At 40.0% G+C, this 21,607-nt stretch overlaps 1 protein-coding gene across 2 annotated transcripts in view; it reads right to left on the bottom strand.

Moving 5' to 3' along the window:
• Nucleotides 1-21,607, bottom strand: part of GNAO1 (G protein subunit alpha o1) — a 233,933-nt gene that overhangs the window by 125,483 nt on the left and 86,843 nt on the right. Inside the window, exon 3 of one of the 2 annotated variants that reach the window (XM_027869429.1) lies at nucleotides 8,740-8,881. In XM_027869429.1, the coding sequence (XP_027725230.1) occupies nucleotides 8,740-8,881 (142 nt within the window). Of the gene's footprint in view, nucleotides 1-621; nucleotides 689-8,739; nucleotides 8,882-21,607 lie in introns of those variants that run through there. The other variant, XM_027869430.1, reaches the window with a different exon arrangement.

The raw sequence follows: 21,607 nt of genomic DNA on the forward strand, positions 1-21,607 counted from the left end.
AACACAGTGCCTTGCACATAGTAGGTACTTTTCCGAACTGAACTGAATTCATATTTGCAATTTTCACTTTTTGGCATTGGTTAATTGATGTGTAAGTACCATGGAATATGCTGGAGAAATAATGTTCCTTCTAAATCCTCTTGGCACTTCTGGGGCCATGGAGAAAAGAGATTTAAGTAGTGCAAGGGATTCATTCCAATTCTAATTCATTCTGTAAGGCCCTGTGGGGGGTAAGGGCAATAAAGCAGCATTTGCTAGTAAGTGAGGTTTTGCAAATGTCTGAATGCAATCTAGCTGAGCTAAGATGGCAGCCGTTGCAGAGTTGGCCCAGCTCCTTCTGTGCCTGACCTGAAGGCTGCCAGGCAAGTCAGCAAGTATTTATTAAGAACCCATGGAAATGTTTTTTTTCCATATATTTTCTCTTTCTTTAATGGAAAGTCATGGCCAAATAGTAGAAATGTGCTGTTTGGGGCAGCCTCTCGAGTTAGTACATCACTGCAATGATCTGGGCCAGTGACAAAATAGAAGAAGAAAGGAGGAGGAGAATAGGATGGATCACAATGGGGGAGTTGTACAGCACTTTCACTGATGCCACGTTGCTGCCCTGTCACAAAAACCCACCTTTTATTCTCTCAGGAGTACCATATGACTGCAAATTGTGGGACGAGATGATCTCAGAAGAATAAATTGTAGGTGACCTAAAAGGCAAAGGAAAGACTCCTGGTGGGGGAAAGTAGTACACTGCAGCAGACTGACAGGGACGGCTCACCTGCAAGACATGGCACCAAAAGATGTTATCAAGGCCATGCAGGCTTGAAAAAGAGGCAGACCGTCATGTAGGGAGAATAAGAATGAGGGACTACAGATGGATGGCTAGGGCATTGCACTGTTATCCTCAAATGATTAAAAGGCCAGCAAGAGGGCTCTAGTGCATTGGGTAAACAGATCAGTTCTCTATGGAGAATACGGCAGGGCAGGAACAAGAATTACACAGTCTTGGGGACAGGCATGGGTGGTGGGTCGCAATCTGTGCCACTGGAGGGAGTACCCACATCTTCTTGAAGTATGTACTTCAGTGGTTCTTGAAGGGTGTGCCCCAAGCTCTGCAAAGTGTGCCCTGAATTGTATGGAACTTGTACTTGCCTGTGTGATTCTTCTGACTCTGTGGAGTGTCCCAGGGTTCCTCTTGACAAAGAAAAACATTGTGACATGAGCAAAAATGTTTGCGAATCACTGTTATATTTATTGTTCTGTGCTAGGCATTTGGAGAAATAGCAAAGTTGGATAAGGAAGGGTCCCCATCCTCAAATACCTTAGAATCTCACTAGGGAGACAAGACACACACACGATGCAGTTAAAAAACAAAAGGATACAATATAATCTCATTGAAACTGCATTATGTCCAACTAGTTCCCAAACTACAGATCCTTCAGCTTTTCCTATTTGGCATGATGAATTTTGGGGAACTGAGGCTGAACCATTGAACCTTTTTTGGGGGAATAATAATAATAGCTACCACTTATATAAATATGCAATATTGACTTATATGAAGATTATTACATTTAAACCTCTCTTAACAACCCTGTGTGGTAGGTGCTGTTATTATCCCCATTTTACAGATTCTGATGATTAAAAAGGTTTGAGGGATATAAGTTTCTGGGCAATTTAATAATTTTATTAATAAGGCCAGCACATTATTAATAAGAGGATGGTCATTTGGCCTCTCTTAGACCAAAGACGATCATGGCTTGGGCTCACAGTTTATATATCCTTCAAAGAGTAGGTGTTCCTGAGGGTTTATATATATATATTATATTATATATATATTCAAAGAATATATGCCCCACCCAAGCCTGAGCAGAACACAGTGGCTACTCCACCAGGGTGGGGTCTTGAACAAGAAAGTTAGTCCAATCTCATTATCAGCAATGTCCTTCAAGAGACTGAGCTTCTAAAAATCAAGACTTTAGAAGAAAGGGAGAACTCTGGATGTCCCCAAATTATTGGTTATTAATGATCATTTCTCTCAAGATAAGGAAATTGAGGTAAAAGAGACTAAGTGACTTGCCCAGGGTCATGTAATTAGTAAGTATCTAAGGCTAGATTTGAATTTAGGTCTTCCTGACTTCAGGTCTATCACTTTATCTACTGTGCCTCCGAGTTACTTCTTAGAAATAGAAATCACCTGGAGATAAGATAGTTTATATAGCAAATATGCTACTGTTTTGTTAAAAGGGCTAGTCCTTTTTATGTTTATTACTGTCTCAAATAAATATTCGATGTTTAAATGCTTATTGGAAGTCTTGAATTACTTGCAGGAATGACCCTTAATAGCCCAAGGAAAGAGCCAGATTGTGACTTTCTCAGAAAGAGAATATGGGTGGGGTCACAAGCCATTGAGAGATCATAGAGAATATTCTTAATTATTGATCAACATCCAAGATTGATCTGGGTGAGGGAACCAGCCACAGAGAGACTACAGAGTATATCCTTAATTATTGATTAACATCTAAGATTAAACTTGGGTTTCTGTCAGTCCAATACCTTTCTTCCTGTTGTCTTCCAAACATTGGTAGTCTTTTCCTTCAGGTTTCAGCCTCAAACTGGCTGCACTCACATAGCCAACCCTATACTCATCTCACTCATCTCTGGTAACTCCAGTGATCAATCACCAACAATTCTCTAAAACACTGATGTGGCTCAACTTAACTTGTCATCCTCCTTCCTTTTTTTTCAGATGAGGAAACTAAGGCCTTGAGAACTGTGGTGATTTGCTGTGGGATTTTATTTTTATTTTTATTTTTATTTCTTTGCTGTGGGATTTTAGACAATCTAGGTCACTTTTTTGAGTCTCAGTTTCCTTCCCTGCAAAGTGAGGTTGGTTGGACTAAATGATTTCTAAGGCCTCCTCCACAGTTCTGGCATTCTAAATTCTGTTCTACCTCCAGCAATCTTGTTCTCCAAACTACTTACTTCTGCCTGTTTATTTAGTCTATAGCTTGTTAATGTCAATGTATTAGTGTTTGTTGTTTAAACTGAAACCTTTGGGAGGGCAGGGAACCATGTTTAATGTACAATGTATAGCACCAAACAGACGAACACTGATCCAGGGGCTTAGTAAAACACCTTTAAGTAACGATGGTGGCAGAGTCATTATGTGTCTTTAAGTAGTCTGCACATTGTTTTATGTTTGCAGACACATACAAGTCCAAAACAATTTTAACTCAGACTAGACATTTCCACATCCTGATGCTCTACTGGCTTCTAGTCAGCACCATTTTAGGGAGTTTTATCTTAGAAGACAGAATAAAATGGAACCAGTTTATATGGAGTAAAGTAAAAATTAATGATCACTGAAACTGTATCTATTTTCTGTCCATGGTAATGAAGCTTGACCAGAATCAAACACTTAAATGGATTGTTCTGATTTTAGATTCAAGAGCCTGCATAGGATGCCCCTGAAGTATAGGACCACACTGATGGAAGTTAAAGAGCTCTTGAGTCTTTCCATCTCAAGAGAAATTTAATAAAATATGATAGGTGAAATGTAAAAACCAAAGGCAAATAATAACACAGCAGAGAATTTCTGTCCTCTGAATAATCCCAAAGCTGATTCCAGAATATCTTTGACAAACTGCTTTGTCCTCTAGGACAATGATGCCGAGGAAAACAAGCAAGAAGAGGCAAATTAGGGAAGGGATACAACTGGATGAAAGCACTAATGGGGCCTTGCTGTATGACACACTCACTCACTCTGTTTTTTCTCATCAAGAAGGAGAGACAGGTACTTTCCACTTGTGAAAGGTGCGGGGTTAGGGTTAGGCTTATGTTCACCATGCTGCTTTTGCTCTAGAGATACCCTCTTCTCTTGCTTAGCACCCATCACCTAGTGCCCCTTTATGGAACCTTCCATATCTAGACTCTTCTAGGCTAGAGACTTCCAGATCTGTCTTGTACTCAATTGAGCTTTGCTGCCCAATCCCTGACATCTCACTGTCTGTGACATAAGATGAATCAATCAGATGCACTTCAGTGAGAATCTGATCCAATAAAACCCTGTTCCTCACCAATGGCACTGGGTAGGCCTGGTGTAGAGAATGGAACTTGGGTGTTCTCAAACCAAACAAGGAAAAATGCTGAGAGCATGGTATATCCAGGGATGTGCCAAGTTTAGAAGATAGCCAGAGGATTTCTAAGGATCACAGACTCCTTCTTCCACCTTGATGATCTTGACCTCACAGGTCGTCCAGCAAACTGTCTCTCCTTTCCTGCCAGCTGAGACCTGGTTGTATCTTTGCCCTCTCTGGCAAGTGATACCCAGCTGTATTCTTGTCCCTCTGGGAACTGAGATCTGGATATAGCTTTTGGCCTAAGCCCCTCTTCTCTGGATGTTGCTTCCTCATTCTCTGAGTGTTTTCGGTAGATCTCAAGGCTTTTCTTGTGTGAGTTAAAACGTGCCCACAATAAAGACTTATTACTCCCTTCCCCCTTTTTTTTTTAAATTTCAAGCATCACTGATGGGTTTGCATCTTAAATGAAAGTCTTAAAACTGTTGTAATCAACTGGGTCACCACATACTTGCCACATGGGAAGACTCCCTTGATATACAGCATACTGAGCTCAATGAACATAAATAGTTGAGGGTTTCTTACAATGAAGTCACTGCCACAATTGGCCCTACACATAGGCAGATTAGGATAATGTCTGATAGCCATGATTTTACAAAAGGCCCCCGACCATAGATATTTCCTCACTGGCTTTGCCTAGATTCCTGAAATTCTCATTCTACCCTTACTTTTGAAGGGTTCGTTTAAGGAGCCATGTACGCTGTCTTTAGGCTAAAGCATTCTGTTCCCTGGAAAGTAACATGAGGCATTAAGTTCTCATAGATCTAGAGCTGGAAGGGACCTTGGAGGTCAGCTTGTCTAATTCTTTCATTTTGCAGATGAGGAAACTGAGGCCCAGAGTAGGTAAGTAACTTGCCCAAAGTCACATGGCTAGTAAATAGTAAAACCAGGATTCAAACCCTGGTCCTCTGACTCTAAATCCAGCATTCTTTGTTATAGAAATTATTTGTATATGCAAGTGTCTGCTTCTAAATTACTTAAGATCCTTAAAAAAGGGGGGGATGGGATGGTATAAGGCTCTGTTTTTAGCCCACCTTCTCTTGTTCTCTGACCTACTTTCCTTAAGGATCCCACCCACTCTTATGGCTTCAATTATCCACCTCTATACAGATGACTCCTTAATCTACATCTCTAACCTCTGAGTTCCAGTTTCATATTTCAAAGGATAATAGGATTTAGAACTGGATGGCATTTGGAGATCACCTAGTCTCTCTCCATCTTATTTTATAGAAAAAGTAACTGAGATCTAGAGAGATCTTGTCCAAGTTCACAGATAGTAGTAGAGATGGGATTCAAACCAGGTCCTCTGATTGCAATTCTATCACCATGTGTCTCAGATACCTCAAAAACAGTGCCCAAAAGTGAGCGCGTTCCCATTTCCCCCAAACCTGCTCCTTCTCCGAATTTCCTATTTCTGTTGATGGCACGACCATCTTTCTCAGGCTTATTATTTGGATCTTTGCCTCTTCCTTCTCCTTGACATCCCATATATAAATCCATTGCCAACTCCAACAATTGTTCCATCTGTGGTATAGTTTCAAGTCTTATCACCATTTTAATCACTACTGCCTGGATCCATTTCATTTTGTTGCTCTCCTACCTAAAATATGGTGCCCAGAAATGAACACAACTCCAGAAGTGGTCTGATTGTGGCAGAGTAGAGCAAGTATATCTTTTCCCTCACTGAAGGCATCACTCTTCTCAATGCAGCCTCAGATAATTTATGGCTCTTCTAGCTGCCATATCAAGATGTGCACTCATGTTAAACTTCTAGTCCACTAAAATAGTCAGATTTTTTTCCACATAAATTTTTGTTTAGTCACATTTCCTCCATCTGTACTCATCTAGCTGATTTTTTAAAAAGTTTGAGACTTTACCTATTATATTCCTTCTTATTAAATACGGTTCTAACTTGTCAAAATGTTTTGGTTCTTGATTTTATCATCCAGCATATTGCCTATGTCCCATGTCCCCTGCCAGATTTGTGCTACCTGAAAACTTGCTAAGCATGCCATTTATTCTTTTAACCAAGTCACTGACTAAAATGTTGAAAAGAACTGTGTCAAAGAAAGAGCTTTGTGGCATTCCAATATAGATCTTCTTCAGAGTTGATATCACTTTCAAAGAAAGAAAGATCAAATGGTATAGTAGTGCTTAAAAGATATTAGAACAAGACAAACATTTCGGATTAATAATTTATAGAAGATTTAAAGAAAAATATGGTCAAGAATTACATAAGATGAAAAAGTGTCCTACCTTGATGTAAGGAGCATGAATACTAGTGAAATCACAGATCTCCCCTACTAGATGGTGGTAAATTTGAGGTGAGGGGAGAGCCCCCGGACTAACTGAATTTGTAAGAACATCTAGCTCAATGCCTTGTATATAGTAGACACACAGTAAGTATTTGAATGAACATCAGATTTTAAAATGAATAGCATTTCAAACTTGGATAACATTTCTAGAAAATTACATACCCAGCTCTTTGGGCAATGATAATCCTGAATTCCTACCCCTATAATCCTTTAGTCTCTACTGATTAATCCATTACCATTCACTGATACCAAGGCAGAAAGGCTCAGAGTGATAGAGGGGGTAACAGAAGGTAGGTCACAGAGGTGAGTTTTACTGAAGGGAGGAAGGGAGAGGGAAAAAAGATCAATAGAAGAGGGTAGTATAACTATGTCAGGTGAGAACTAAGGGCCTGGTTTCTGAAGTTTTCTGAGTCTCCTGGTCTTTACAGGGTCTTAGATGGTTACTTTATGGGCTCCTTCTCAAAAGATTTGATCAAGGGCCACATATTTTCCCTGTATACTCACTTTTGTCATTGGGCAAGTAGCATTCTTCTAGGGACATGAACAAAGGGCTAGGGAAGGGGGATCTAGGTGTGTTCTTTGGAAGGCCATGCCTACTTCATATGGGAGCTGGAGAATCATAGAAAGGAGAGGGAGATAAAACAAAGCACTTTGCAAAATGGAGTACCATATAAATGTAAAGGTATGATTATCTTCACTGTGCAGAGGAAGTTGCAAGATGCTCAATAAATATTTGTTGATTGCATGGTGATCTGCTTATGGATCATGCAGGAAACCCTGGAGGGGAAGAGGGAAATCATTCTGCTTATTACTACACCCTTCCCTCTCTGCTTCTAATCAAGAGTAGAATCAAATTCAGGACCATTCAAGTCCAGTGGGGAGGCTGGCATCAAATGGCTTCTCTATGCAGAACCAATTTGTCACCTCCACTCCTGTCCCTCTCTGTGGTAGTGGGAACTGCAAGAACCTCTGGTGATCCTCCTGAATCCCAATAACCCATCAGTCAGTCCTGATTTCAGAGCATCTCCATTAACTGGCAAAGCTGAGGCCTTGGTACTGATGGGTTTACTCTGTGGAATCAGGACTTTGTGCATAAAAAATTAAATTTCTACATTTAAAGCCATCTGTCACAGGCTATTTATCAGACATGGAAGATGAAGGTTTGCTCCAGCCCCCCTCTTCACCCTATCCAATGCACATGGATTTTGGCAATGACAAGATACATGCATCATTCAAACCGAGCTACTGAGTAATCAGCAGATTGTGTCCAATTCCAAGCCATCCATATCTAGTTGCCATTGTGCTCTGAGATCCCCATTAGTATACAATCTCAGTACGATAAGTTACATTTAAAAATATCATTGAGATTTAAAATCCCTACAGGAGAAGAGGAAAAAAGCTGCTCTGGCAAGGAGTTCCCAGGAGGTGCTTTTTCTGTGCTGACTAGGAAAACAGTTACAATCTCTGTTCGTTCTCTCTCTCTCTCTCTCTCTCTGTCTCTCTCTCTCTCTCTCTCTCTCCCTCCCTCCCTCCCTCTCTCTATTTAGTGTTACCAGAGTGGTTGAGTAAAATTCGGTCCTGCGGTTAATTCAAATGTTTGCAAACAAGCTGCTTTTATATACTTACTCAGTTCACCACTAAATGGGTGCCTAGAAACAGACCTTAAAAACAGCCCCTGCTCTATGACATGGCCTTCCTATAGGGGAGGAGAGAACTCCTTAGACATCTGTCAGGAATATCCCACACTCAATCTAGAGTGGCTGAAAATACTTTTTTTTGTGGGGGAGGAGGAGAGAGCAATTTTAAATGCAACCCTCCCTCCCCCCCAGTAGGGACCTGTTTTTCACCTTTCCTTGTATCTCTAGGGCTTAAGTACAGGGTTTGACACATAGTAGGTACTTAATAAATGCATACTGACTGATTAAATGACTGGATGATGCCTCAACTTAATTTTCAGCTATTAGGTATTACTGCAGTGCTAGTAGTGCTTAGTTTCTGAATGGTGTATAGGTCAGTAGACACATTTCTTATCTGCAGAAGAAACCTGGCATTCGAACTGCCTTGATTAAAAGCTCCTTCTTAAAGTTGTGCCTACCTCTTCACTCTGAGGCCCTTTTTCAATTATATTTACCAAGTCAGTTGGATATATTTGCTTAGGTTGTGTAAATATGCCTTCTCTTATGCGGCATAATCCACAGTCATTCCTTCCAGGCAGCCTGGTATTTAAAAAAGGAGAAAGCAGAGTAATAGAGAGAGGAGTCATTCAGTCCACTGTCTCAATCAGAATATTGACCTACCCTTCGTTCCTTGTCACCATATTCAATGCCCAAGGTGTCCATGGCACGGACAATAGCTGCCAGGGATTGGATAGTGTTGCTATAGACCACAGGCTTATACTGCTTCACATCTTCTCCCGAGAAACCATCTTCATGAATAATCCTAAAAAAAACCACAAAAAACAAATACATCAAATGTTATTCCTCAGTTGAAACAGTATCATAGAATACTAGAATCATAGAGCGAGAAGAGACTTTAGATTGCAGAGGTGTGGTCTGCAAAACACTGGAATATGGCCCAAAACAGATGAAAATATAAGTGGGAAATGTTTAACAAGATAAATAAAAATATAATACAATACAAGATATATAATGTTAATTTATGATTTTCTAAGTTATTATGCAGGCTGCAGGGATCCATTTCTATTTGTGTTTGATACCACTGATCTAGAACATTGACTATAGATGTTGGACGTAGAAGGAGCATAAATTAGAGCATAGAACCAACAATGTCAGAACTGGAAGGGACTTTAGAACATAGAATATTGGAAAGGCCTTAGAACAGAAAATATAGGATGGTGGAGCTGGAAGAGGCCTTAAAACACAGGACGGCAGAGTTGGAAGAGGCCTTAGAACATAGAATGGCAGAGCTGGAAGAGATGTTAGAACACAAAATTTTAAAGCTGGAAGGGGTCTCTGAATCTAACTCCATCATTTTACATAGGAGGAAAAGAAAACCCAAAGAGTTTGGAAGTTATCCCAGGCTCCATGGCTAGTTACCACATCTAACATGAGATGCCCAGTTTGGGGCTTCTATTTACCCTACCATAGTGAATGGTATCAAGCAAAAGAAAATCCTGCTAGCTTAAAGGTAAACTTTCCTGCAGCCAGCCTGTGTCCAAGCTAACATGGATTTTGTATTAATAGTATCTAATCTACCAAGGCCCCTGTAGGGTTTGAGGGTAGAAGTACAAAAATATGTCCCCAGGCCATATTAAGAAGTGGGAGGTGTGACACTTTTTTTTCCTTAAGACCTTAAAGATCTGTCTACCCAGAGGAAAATACCATATGCAAAGGCACCAGGAGGAAAGGAGGCGGGAAGGCTTGGCACCACATTTCACATGTACTCATTTATTCACCGTCAACATCCAAGTATGTTCTACCATCCAAGGAGTTTGCTTCAGAAAATCCACCACCCGCCATGTGCTTTGGTTCTATCAATTTTCTCCTTTTCAGGGTATAAGACTTTCCCCTTCTTGACCACTGCCTCATGGTAGATTTCATAGAAAATACAAATACTAGACAGGACAGGGACTGGGCCTATGATTCCATTGGTATAGGAACTCCCAGTGTAGAAACTCCCTACACTGAAGCAAAATGCAACCTTTTCAGCAATTTCCAGGTCTTATACAGTTGCCTAGGTCACAGCAAAGTAGAGTAAGTCACCCACAGTCAATATGTGTTAAGAGTGGGAGAGGGAGAGGGGGAAATTTTAGTCTTGCTTACTGCAAGGCCAACTTTCATTACACCACGCTGCCTTTCAAAAATTATAAGTTGGCTAAATGAAGGGCCTTTCTTAGGGACAAAGATGCTTTGCTTATTATAGAAGTCTCCGTGATACCCCAGTGAAGGTATATCTCTTCTATAATTAGCAAAGATGTAAGCTTTTTCATATATATATATATATATATATATACACACACACAAATATATACATATAGAGACATACATATATGTATATATCTATGTATATGTACACACATATATATATGTAACACATACATATAAGAAATTTGTATACATATACATGTCATTAATAGTGTTCTGGAAGAGGAGAACAATGAAAAAATACATTAATGAGAGCCATATTTGTAAATTCATTTTGTCAAAAATGAAGAAATTATTTGCTAGCTTAAGCATGACTTTGGGCCTTAATTATAGGGGCTGACTTAAGAAAGTGCTGACTAGGCCTGTATGCCTGCTATACTATGCGAGAAATATGGAAATTCAGAAACACTTTCATTGGTTGATACATTCTAGCTTGTTGATGTGTTTCCTAAAGTGTGGTACCTAGAATAAAATGCAACATTCTCCATGTAATTTGCCCTGATCAGACTATAGTGGGATTTCCATCTCCCCTGTTTTGATCACTAGGCTTCTCTTAATATAGTTTAGGTGATTAATTTTAGTTTTTTTTTTGGGGGGGGAGGGTGTTCCTGCATCACATTGTTGCTGGTATTGACCTTACAACCCTCTAAAACCCTCCCACCTTTTTTTAATGCGAACGATTACCAAGTTCTGCTTCCCCTCTTCTGTACTTGTATAACTGGTTCTTTGAACTCAAGAGAAGGACATCATATTCCTATAGAACGTAAGCTCCTTTAGGGCAGGGGCCATTTTTCAGTTTTGTCTTTATACTGCCAGCATCTGGCACACAGTAGATGCTTAATCAATGTTTGTTGAGTCCAAGTGAATCAGCAGTTTTAACAGAATCAGGACATCTCATTTGAAACAAACCAGTGATTGTCCTAGTGAGTAAAAGGATAAATAAGACCATCAACTGATTTGCTAATTGTTATTTCTGGTTATGGACAGGAGTCTCTTTTTCAGTATTTGGCCAGAACACATAGGTATTCATTTTCTTTCAACTAACTCCATGTTAGGAAAGCAGTTTTTTGGGAGGGAAGGATCCAGATCTGAGAAACAAGAAAATATCTAAGAGGAAACTTCTTCTACCTATACAGATCTGCAATTTATAGTCTTACAGAGATGCCTAAGAGGTAAAATTATTTATCAGGGGTCACAAAGATAGTATGTGTCAGAGGCAGGACTTGAACCCAAGTCTTCTTGACTTCCATGCTGGCTTTCTTTCTTTTTTATTTTTTGGAGGCAATTGGGGTTGGTCACACAGCTAATAAGTGTCTGAGGCCAGATTTGAACTCAGGTCCTCCTGACTTCAGGACCAGTGCTCTATCTACTGTGCCAACCAGCTGCCCTGAGGCTGGTTTTCTATCCAATAATCCAAGCTGCTTCTCTAGGGAACATAGAATTTAGTCTTGCTGAAACCAGCCAATTACTAAACTCTCTTTAGAAAGAGTTGAAAGTGAGTGACCAGAGGGTTTCTATACAACCTCCATGACCCTGGTATCATATCAGGGGGCTCTTCTCCTGGAGTGGGGTGGATATGCTAATCTAGGGGCCAGCTGTTGTGCTTTCAAGTGGGATTTTTAGGTGCATCTTGGAGCATGATTGCTACTCTCTAGGACAGGGCACAGCATTTTTATTTTTTGTTGTAACTGGGCTTGGTGAACATTTAAGTTGTCAATACTAAAAGGGCAGTCAGGAGACTTGCTAGATTGGGTCACTGGTATGCAACTAAAAGGGTTAAGTGCCATAAGATCCTTGGCACATTCAGTGGAACTCAAGTCCACCTTTTAGGAACCACTGGCTGGGATCTGCTGTCTGGGACATCAGCTGCCTCCCTTCCCTGCAATGTCTTTTCCTAGCTATCCTGGTTCTTTCCCTTTTTAAACAACAACAACAAAAACAACAACAGCCAATGTGTACATTTGATCTTTACAGTAACCCTTGGGAGAGTAGGTGGTATTAGTATCTCCATTTTACAGATGAAGAGACTGAAACCAGCATTATTCAGGCTTCTATGCTACCATTTTTCAATCACCCTTGTCTTTCTGAATGTTACTACCTTATGGCTGCACAGCATTTTCTTTAATTCGATTCATCAAATATTTATTAAGCATCAATTGTGTGCAATGCATTGTTATACTTTGCTAAAACGTATTATGACTGTGGATAGAGGACTGGGCTTTCAGGCAAAAAGGACTGAGTTCAAATTTGCCATCAGACACTTAATACTTTTATGATCCTAGGCAAGTCACTTAACCTTTGTCTACCTCAGTTTCCTCAATTGTAAAATGGTGATAATAATAGCATAATAGCACCTATCTCCTAAGGTAATTCTGAGAATCAAATAACATATTATCTTAAAAGTGCTTAGCACAGTGTCTACGCTAAACATCTATAAATTGAGGGAATTAGACTAAATGGTCTATGACATCCTTCCCGGATCTTAAACCTATGACCTATGATTCTGTGTGCCTTAAAGGATCATAGGATTTAGAGATGGACAGTGTCTTCTACCTAGCAACTCATTCAACTTCCTCATTGTGTAGATCTAAAATCCTATGACTATGTTAGGCAGAAAACAACTGCACTTAAAATATCCATAACATTCTTAGCTGGAATGATCTCAATCTCTCACTTATGATATGGTGTCTCAAGGCAAAGAATTTGGTCCCATTGGATTTTTTAAAAGGATAAAATTTTGAAAAAAAAAATTGGGAATCTTTTGAAACTACATTTCAAAACCCTAACCATGTTTCAGAAGAATTTATTTCTAGACCTCTTCAAACTGCCTTATGCCAATTTAAATTTATGTCCCCAATTTCAGTGGAGTTTTATAGGAAGTATATAACTTTTAAAAAATGGCCTCTTTATTTGACCACATGCTATATTCACAATTACTTAAATACAATTCCCTCAGTCTGTAGGGAGGAAAGGAGAAGGTATTTGAATTTTTAATTCTCTCCTTTGACCAAACCTATAATTTCAGGTATTATGTGAGATTGAGGATTAGGTAAATCAAAGGAGTAAAACACAGCAAGATTTTGTATCTGCTCAAACCACTTTAAAAAAAATTTTACTTGGGCATGAGCTCCTTCCCTGGAGCTCTTCTCTCCTCACTTAATACTCAGGTGAGGTGCTGATGCTTTGTATTTGAGACTGGTTCTGATAGCTAGCATTTATATATAGCACTTTAAGGTTTGCAAAGGGCTTTACAAATATCTCATTTAATCCTCAAAACAACTCTGGTAGATAAGTCCTATTATTATCCCCATTTTTACAGATGAGGATGCTGAAGTAGGCAGAGGTCATACAGCTAGCAAGTGTCTGAGGCCAGATCTGAACTCAGTTTTCTGTGACTGTCCAGGGTTCTACCCATTGAACCACTTAGCTGCTTCTTGTTCTTATGTTTTGGGGCAGTGGGTCTATTCTGAGGAGGAATGCTGGGGGAGCTGTGAATTTTTTGACCTCCCTAGTACTCAGGCCCTGCTCTCTGAGTCATAGAGGTGGGAGCCTGGGGAGGGGGGGAAAGACAGAGAGAGAGAGAGAGAGAGAGAGAGAGAGAGAGAGAGAGAGAGAGAAAGAGAGTGTGTGTGTGTGAGTGTGTGTGTGTGTGTGTGTGCGCGCTCATGCATGCTCGTGTAGAAGGTGACCATTGCCACAAATAACACACAGAACCTTATGTGGTCCAAGGTTGATAGAGCAGATAGAGCATCAGACCACTAAGCAGTCAGATTTGAGTGGTTAGTGTTAATTCCTTTGCTCTCTTGACCCCTCACATCACCACTCCACCTCTTCAAGGGATCTTTGCTAAGGTTTCCTCTGATATATTGCATTTTAGGAGATGGCCATTACCTAGCCAATCCTTCTAGCCACTGTAGGCAAGCCTGCTCCAAAGGAGCAGAAGTTTGTTATCTCTTTAATCTATCAAGAGGCTCAAGTTTCCACCCTTACCTCACTTTCCACACCACTCTATCTTCTGTGAGGCAAATTATACAGATTTGGATAGACTCAGGGCTGCAAAATTTTAGTTTGAACAATACCAGAGAGACTAGAGCGTGAAGAAATAAGGCAGACACCATCAGTGGTATTTGATGTAAAACCATTATGTACCCTGCAATGATCGAAGGCATTAAAGTAGAGGACAATTACACACATAAGATTTCTGGAACATAATAACTTAACAACTGCATGTCAGAAAACCATCTGGGTTTTTCTCCCTTTTTCATTCTCTGCTTTACTTGAATGTCATTGGCAGGTACCCCTGAGCCACTGGGTTCACAGCCCTTTTCTGGATCTCTCTACCATTGTCCCCAGGCTTTACCCAGACTTCAAGGAAGACTCCAAGACTTCCAATTCTTTCAGATTCTCCTCTCCTACATGCATATTCCCAGCCTCCCATTCCTTTAAGGCCACTAAAGACAAAAGTTGAGTTTTTTAAAGGAGATAATTAGTGACTAAGTTAAATAAGATAAAACAAGCTTAACTCATTACAGAATTGAGAGATTGCAAGGCATGAGAATCTTCTCTTAAGACATGGCCTTAACAAATAATTATTGAATGAATGAAATTCTGTATCTAATTACAACCAGCCAGCACAAACCACTAGGGCTAACGAGCCCCACTCCCACCTACCTCAAATCTGGCCTTGGGTGCCAGCACATGATCAGGAGCAATGAAGTCAACATGACTATTCCTGGAAGCACATGTCAGTCAAATGGCCTGTGACCTCAATCACCCCTCTTTCTACTCTTTCTAACTTCTTTGTCTCAGACATAGGGCCTGATACATTTATTGCTGTTGTTGAGCCGCTTCAGTCATGCCTGACTCTTTGTGCATTTGGGGGTTTTCTTGGCAAAGATACTGCAGTGGTTTGCCATTTCCTTCTCCAGCTCATTTTACAGATGAGGAAACTAAGGCAAACCGGGTTAAGTAACTTGCCCAGGGTCACACAGCTAGTAGGTGTCTGACAACAGATTTGAACTCAGGAAGATGAGTCTTCCCGACTCCAGGCTCATCATTCTACCCGCTGTGCCCATCAAGTCAGAAGGAGAAGAGAGACTGGAAGCAAACTTGGGCTGAATTTAAAGGCCTGGCACATGGGAAGCACTAAATAAATGCTTATTCATTCTTTTGTTCACTCATTCATTCACACCAGGAGCAGGACCCTAAGCCCATCTTTACTCTCCACATAACTACTCCATTCATCACCTTCTTTTTATTTCTCTTCTACTGCAAAGCTGGGGCCCCTTCTGGCTTCTTCCCTGCCAGTGCTATCAGATACTATCAGTCTGCTGTGTTAGCAAGGTTCCACCCATTCACAATCAAGAAAGACTCCTTCCTTCACAGGGAGGCATGCAGAAAATTGTGACCTAAGGCTAATCATCGGGAGTGTCTAATATAGCACTATCATGTATCCACGGCACAAGGTGAGGAATCATTGTCATCATCATTCTCCATTTTAACCAAGCTTCCTCAGACAGCTCCTTGCAAGGAAAAGGATGTTCCCTCACAAATGTCCCCAAATTTTGAGAGTTAAGGTAATCACCAGGCCTCAGCTCTTATAAATAGGGGACAAGAGTTTCGCAAGATCCCTCAGTAACAGTCTCATGGAACATCATAGCAGCCCCAGTTATATTACCCTCTGTCAGTTTTCCCAGGTCTAACTAAATCTTCCACATTTTAAAAGGGATATAAAAACTTGGGTACCCAAAGCCTTGTGGAACCATGGGAGTCATACAAGAAATAACTTGAGAAAATTTTTGTGCACTTGAAATATTGAATTTTCAGACATCTTAAAATATGGGAAGGTTAGTCAAGTAAGAAATATTTCCAAGGCCAAACCCTGCTAGAGAGAGCTGAAATGCAGTCCCAGTCAGACAGCTTGCATATTTGGATAGTTCTGTGATATATTAGTCATTGCTACCACCTCCCTCTCCTCCCCAAGCCACATTTGTTTTCTGATCCTAGGTATGGAATCATAGGCTCATGTAACTTTAGTATTGGAAGGGAATTTAAAGGTCACTCAAGTTATACTTGCCTATTTATGGTTGAAGGAACTCACCACGATCTTATTGAGCTGCAGAGTCAATGAAATACCACCTCAATTCTACATATGTGGGGGGAAAAATCAAAAGCCCCCTCACAAACTAAGTTTCACTGGAGAGGGTTCCTGGTAACAAAGTCAGAAGGTCAGAAGAACAGTGAGCTAGATTGGAACCAAGTTTGGGCTGAGTTTATAGATCTGAATGTTTGATTTTGGACATGGAACTGGAAGCTAGAGCATGGAAATCATTAGGGAGGAAATATTTGAAGCAGACAATGGAAGGCCAGAAGCCAAACAAAACATAGTGAGTACATTCAGATTTTCAGAGACTGTTGTTATGGCAAAAATGCTGAGCAAGTCCTTTTCTTCTGGGCTCCCACCTGACATTTTCTTCTGATGCTTAGTCAAATTGGTATGAAGGTCCCTTTCTCTACTGGCTACTTCTGGCCTGGATTTCCATTTCCATTTCCATTTTACCTTCTACCAAGAATTCTGCTTTAGGGTTGTACTCTCTCATGAGTCAGATTTTCTATGGAAAAGCAAGTTTCCAAAGTCATTGGGCCTATCAGCATATTCCTACTGTCTTGTGCTCCACTCTACCTGTGGGTATGATGTACTTTGTTAATAAATCCATGATATGGTAGAGAGAATGTTGGATTTGGATTCAAAAGATCTAGATTCAAATCCTGAATCTCCCACTTATCTTTGGACTTGAGAAAATAATTCATTTTCTCTGGGTCTCAATTTCCTTATCTGTAAAATGAGGGACTTCCAAGGTTCCTTCTAGCTTTAAATCCATGACCCATGTGTCTTAAAGGGTCACAGCATTTAGGTTGGAAATGGTTTTCAAAATCATTTAGCCCGGAAATGGTTTTCAAAATCATTTAGCCCAACCTCCATATTTCACAGAGGAGGAAAATGAGATCCAATTCAATTCAACAAACCAATACTGCCTACTATCTGCCTCTGCTAGGCTTGGGGAGGCAACGAAAAATAAGTGCACCAGTTTCTGCCCTCAAGAAGCTTCCAGTACATTGTTGGGATATAAAGTATAAGATGATTTGAGAAAGGAGGGAAGAATGACAACTGAAGAGATCAACAATGTTCCACTGGAATTGGGGCTTGAAGGATGCTAAGGATTCAAGAGGGAGAGGTGACAGAGGATTACATTCTGGGCATGAAAAACAACCAGTGTAAAGTTAAAGAGATAGGGAGATAGAATGTCAATTTTGGGGAATAGCTAGCAGATAGTTTGGCTGTAACGTAGAATGCACGAAGGAAAATAATATGAAATTAGTCTGGATAGTAGGTGGGAGCCACCTACCTTGCAAATGGTCTTAAATGTCACACTGAAGAGTTTGCTTTTTATCCTCTAGGCAATAGGTAGCCAAGGAAGATTTGGTTCCATCTTTTAGCCTTTCCTCTTTCCTGATCCCCACATTGTGCTTTCCTCACCTTCCCAGTTGTCTCCCTCTCCTGTGTCCCATTCTTACTCTTAGCTGGTTCAAGTAATCCCTGCTGAACTGTAATTCAGGATTTCAAAATTACAGCACCTCAGATCTGGAGGGAACTTCAGAGAATGTCTAGTTCAGTCATTACTCAGAAGTGATGCTGCTTTTCAAAGCAGCTTAAGATCGCTTCTCTGGCTATCACTCCACAATGCTGATTCACATTGACCTTGAAGTCCACTAAAAACCATAAATCTTTTTCAGACAAGCCATTGTCTAAATGTACTACCCGCATTTTTTTTTACTGGTGAAGTTAATTTTTTGAACAAAAAGATAAGACTCTACGTTTATTCCTACCAAATTTTAGCTTCTCAAGGACTTTTTGGATCCTCACGCTATTCTTCAGGATATTAGCTATTCCTCAGCTTTTTGTCATGTAAATCTGATAAGCATATAGTCCATCCAAATAATTTGTAAGAATGTTAACCAGCACAGGGTCAAGCACAGATTCTCATATTCCTCTGAAGACTTCCTGCCAAGTATATAACCTGTCACTCAGTTCCAAATCCATCTAACCATATTATTATGGCCTAGCTCTTATTTCTCCAACTTATAGACATGAAAGAAGAATATGAGATACCTTATGAAATGCTTTGCTGAAATCTAGGTAAATGGTGTCTCAGGCTGTGCCCTGATCCAAGAGGTTAGTAACCTTGTCAAAAAATGAAATAAGTTTAGTATAGTGTGGCCATTCTTGAAGAAGCTGACTTTTTGTAGTAACTCCTTCATTTTGGGGATGTTCACTAACCATCTCATTAATCATCCATCTTTGATTCCCTGCTCCCCCCACTGCCCTCCCACAGGAATCAAAGTAAAGCTCACTGGCCTATAATTAGAGACTAGTTCTCTCTCTCTCTCTCTCTCTCTCTCTCTCTCTCTCTCTCAAATCACATTTGCCCTTCTCCAGTCTTGTGGTACCTCTCCCATAATTTCTTGTCTTTCATATATCACTGACAGTGGCTAAGTAGTCACATTTGCCAGGTTTTCTGTACTTGAGGATGAAGTTTATCTGGAACAATTGACTTGAATTAATTGAGGACAAAGAAATGTGCTGTTATTACTTCCTTACTTATCTTGGTACCAAGTACTTCTTAACCATTTTTGTTCTTTTCAGTTCAAAGATCATTTTTGGCAGAAAAAAAGAGAATAAAAAATTATAACAGCTCTGCCTCCTTTCTGTTGTCAGTCACTGTCATCTCAACCACTCCATACAGGTGTTCCACCCCTTTTTTGAAGCTCCTCATTCCTCCAATATAGCTTCAAAACCAACAAACAACTTTATTTGTTGTTCTTGGTTTTCCTTACCGACCTTAGCTCATCCTGAGCTATATCACACCTGATGCAGTTTTTACAAGATTCTGTCATGCAATTGATGGTTGAAGGACACTCATTTTCAGTTTCCTGCCCTGGTTTCCTTCTTCTTCTGTACATGTATTTAAAAAACCCAAGCTGATGTGTGAGTATTATGTCCTTCCATATCAGTGTTTTCAGACAAGTCCCATCTTTCATCCTCATCAGAATTATTTTTTTTTTCTGTGTCTTCAGTATTTCATTCTTGAATTTCCTATCCCTCCTGGGCTGACTTCTCTTGTGGAATTTTAGTCCACTTCTATCTCACTGATATTAGAACCTTTTGAAATCTATTTCCCCTAAATCTAAGGTGCATGTCAGATCATTATGCCTAATTTTCCTCCAAGGTTCTCATTATTTTTGCTCCCCCTTGGAGAATGAGATCCAGAATAGAATTCTTCCTTTTGGCTCCTCTACTTTTTGAAGGAGAAAGTTATCATTAAGTCAAGAAGTCATTAGTTTCTCTGCTTTTGTCAGAGAGAGCTTACCAGCAGACGAGTCCCCCATCACCACTATATCCTACTTCCATATCAGGCTTGTGATCTGTTTGCCAAGCTCCTCATCTATTCTCTCTTTCTGTCCTGGTGGTCAGTAAGATAGTCCTACAACAAAATTGCTTCTGTTTCTTCCTCTGTTGAACTTCCCCCAAATTCTCTCTACCCTACTTACCCCATTCTGGTTCCTGGATTTCCTCATATGATTATATCTTCTTAATGTACATTGCTATTCCTGCCTCCCTTTTACCTATCCACAGCCTTATTCCAGTAATGGATTTCATCCTACCAAACTTAAGTGACAGCTGGTAGGTCAAATTTTCTTCCTTGTATAGGAACCTCTAATTCTTGTTACTCAATGACACAGAAGGCAAGATGGTTTAGAGAGAAGAATGATGGACCTGTGTTCAGAATCTTGACTTTTGACACTAGCCTATGATTCTGAGGAAACTGCTCAACACCATTGGGTCTAAGTTTTCTCATCTATAAAATGCAGACAATAACATCTGTACTACCTACTTAATGGGCTGGTGTGAGAAAAACATTTTGTATATTTCCAAATGCTATAGAAATTGAGATGTCATTATTCTGAGTGCTACCTTTGTCTTGTACAACAGAGGCTGCAATCTCCTGACTTAATCAAGTGCCCTGAGCATTAGATTAAAGGTGAGAACTGAATCTTCCTTGCATCTCCATGTATAAGGAAAGCAGATATACTAATTGTAGAATGGGTTGGGTAATTCAACTTGGTGATGGAAGAATGAATTGAGTTTTTAATATTGGGTTGTTGGAGAATCCAAATGATTACAACAATTTCCCACCACCCCAATCATTCCCTTAGTGGGGCTAGATCTGTTGAATGAGGATGGAAGAACAAGTGTATTTGTTCCAGGTTATCTGTTCCAATGAAGTTAAGGGCAAGTGCAGCCAGTATTTAAGCCCATTTGATGCCTGTATGGGATGGGACCATTACTCCTGCACTGAGAAGAAGAAAACAAGTCAAAGCTGGTTCTGAGAAAATCCAGGTAAAGAAATATTTTAAAAATTCAGGGGGGAGGGAGTAGGGAATCAAATAATTTTTAAAATTAACATCTTTGGAATGACACCTTCTGGTAATGGATATTCAGATTGTGTATATATTTAACAATGTGAGAATATTTACAAACGTACCTGGACATTCACATGATGGGTATTCCATTTAAGGAGGCATAAATTAAATGGGGGGAGGAGAGATAATTTGGGCATCTAGGTGATGCAGTGGATAGAATGGTAGGCCTGGAGTTAGGAAGACTAGTCTTCCTGAGTTCAAATTTGGCCTTAGATAACTTACTAGCTGTGTGACCCTAGACCCCACTTGACCCTATTTGCCTCAGTCTCCTCATCTATAAAAATGAGTTGGAGAAGAAAATGGCAAACTACTCCAATATTATTGTCAAGAAAACCTCAAATGGGGTCATGAAGTGTCGGACATGACTGAAAACAACTGAACAACAACAGAGAATAGCTTAAAATAAGGAAAACATATGCTAAGAATCAAATATAGGATTTAGACCAGGTGTTCTTAACCTGAGGCCTATGGACTCCAAAGCTTTCAAGGAGGTTGTGAAAAATTTTCCCCCTATTTTGATAACTATACCTTAATAGAATTGGCTTCCTTTGTAATCCTACGCTTTTCATACTATTCTTTTAAGGCATTATTCTGAGAAGGGATCCATAGGTTTCCCCAGTCTTCCAAAGGGGTCAGGCTACACAAATAAAGGAAAGAACCCCTGGTACAGACCTGCAGTTATGCAAATTATGAAGAGGGAGGGGAGAGGAAAGATTTCCCAACAGAAGTAGGACTTTGA

This window comes from Vombatus ursinus, unplaced genomic scaffold, assembly GCF_900497805.2.
Source record: "Vombatus ursinus unplaced genomic scaffold, bare-nosed wombat genome assembly UNPS02014793.1, whole genome shotgun sequence".
NCBI classification, from domain to species: Eukaryota; Metazoa; Chordata; class Mammalia; order Diprotodontia; family Vombatidae; genus Vombatus; species Vombatus ursinus.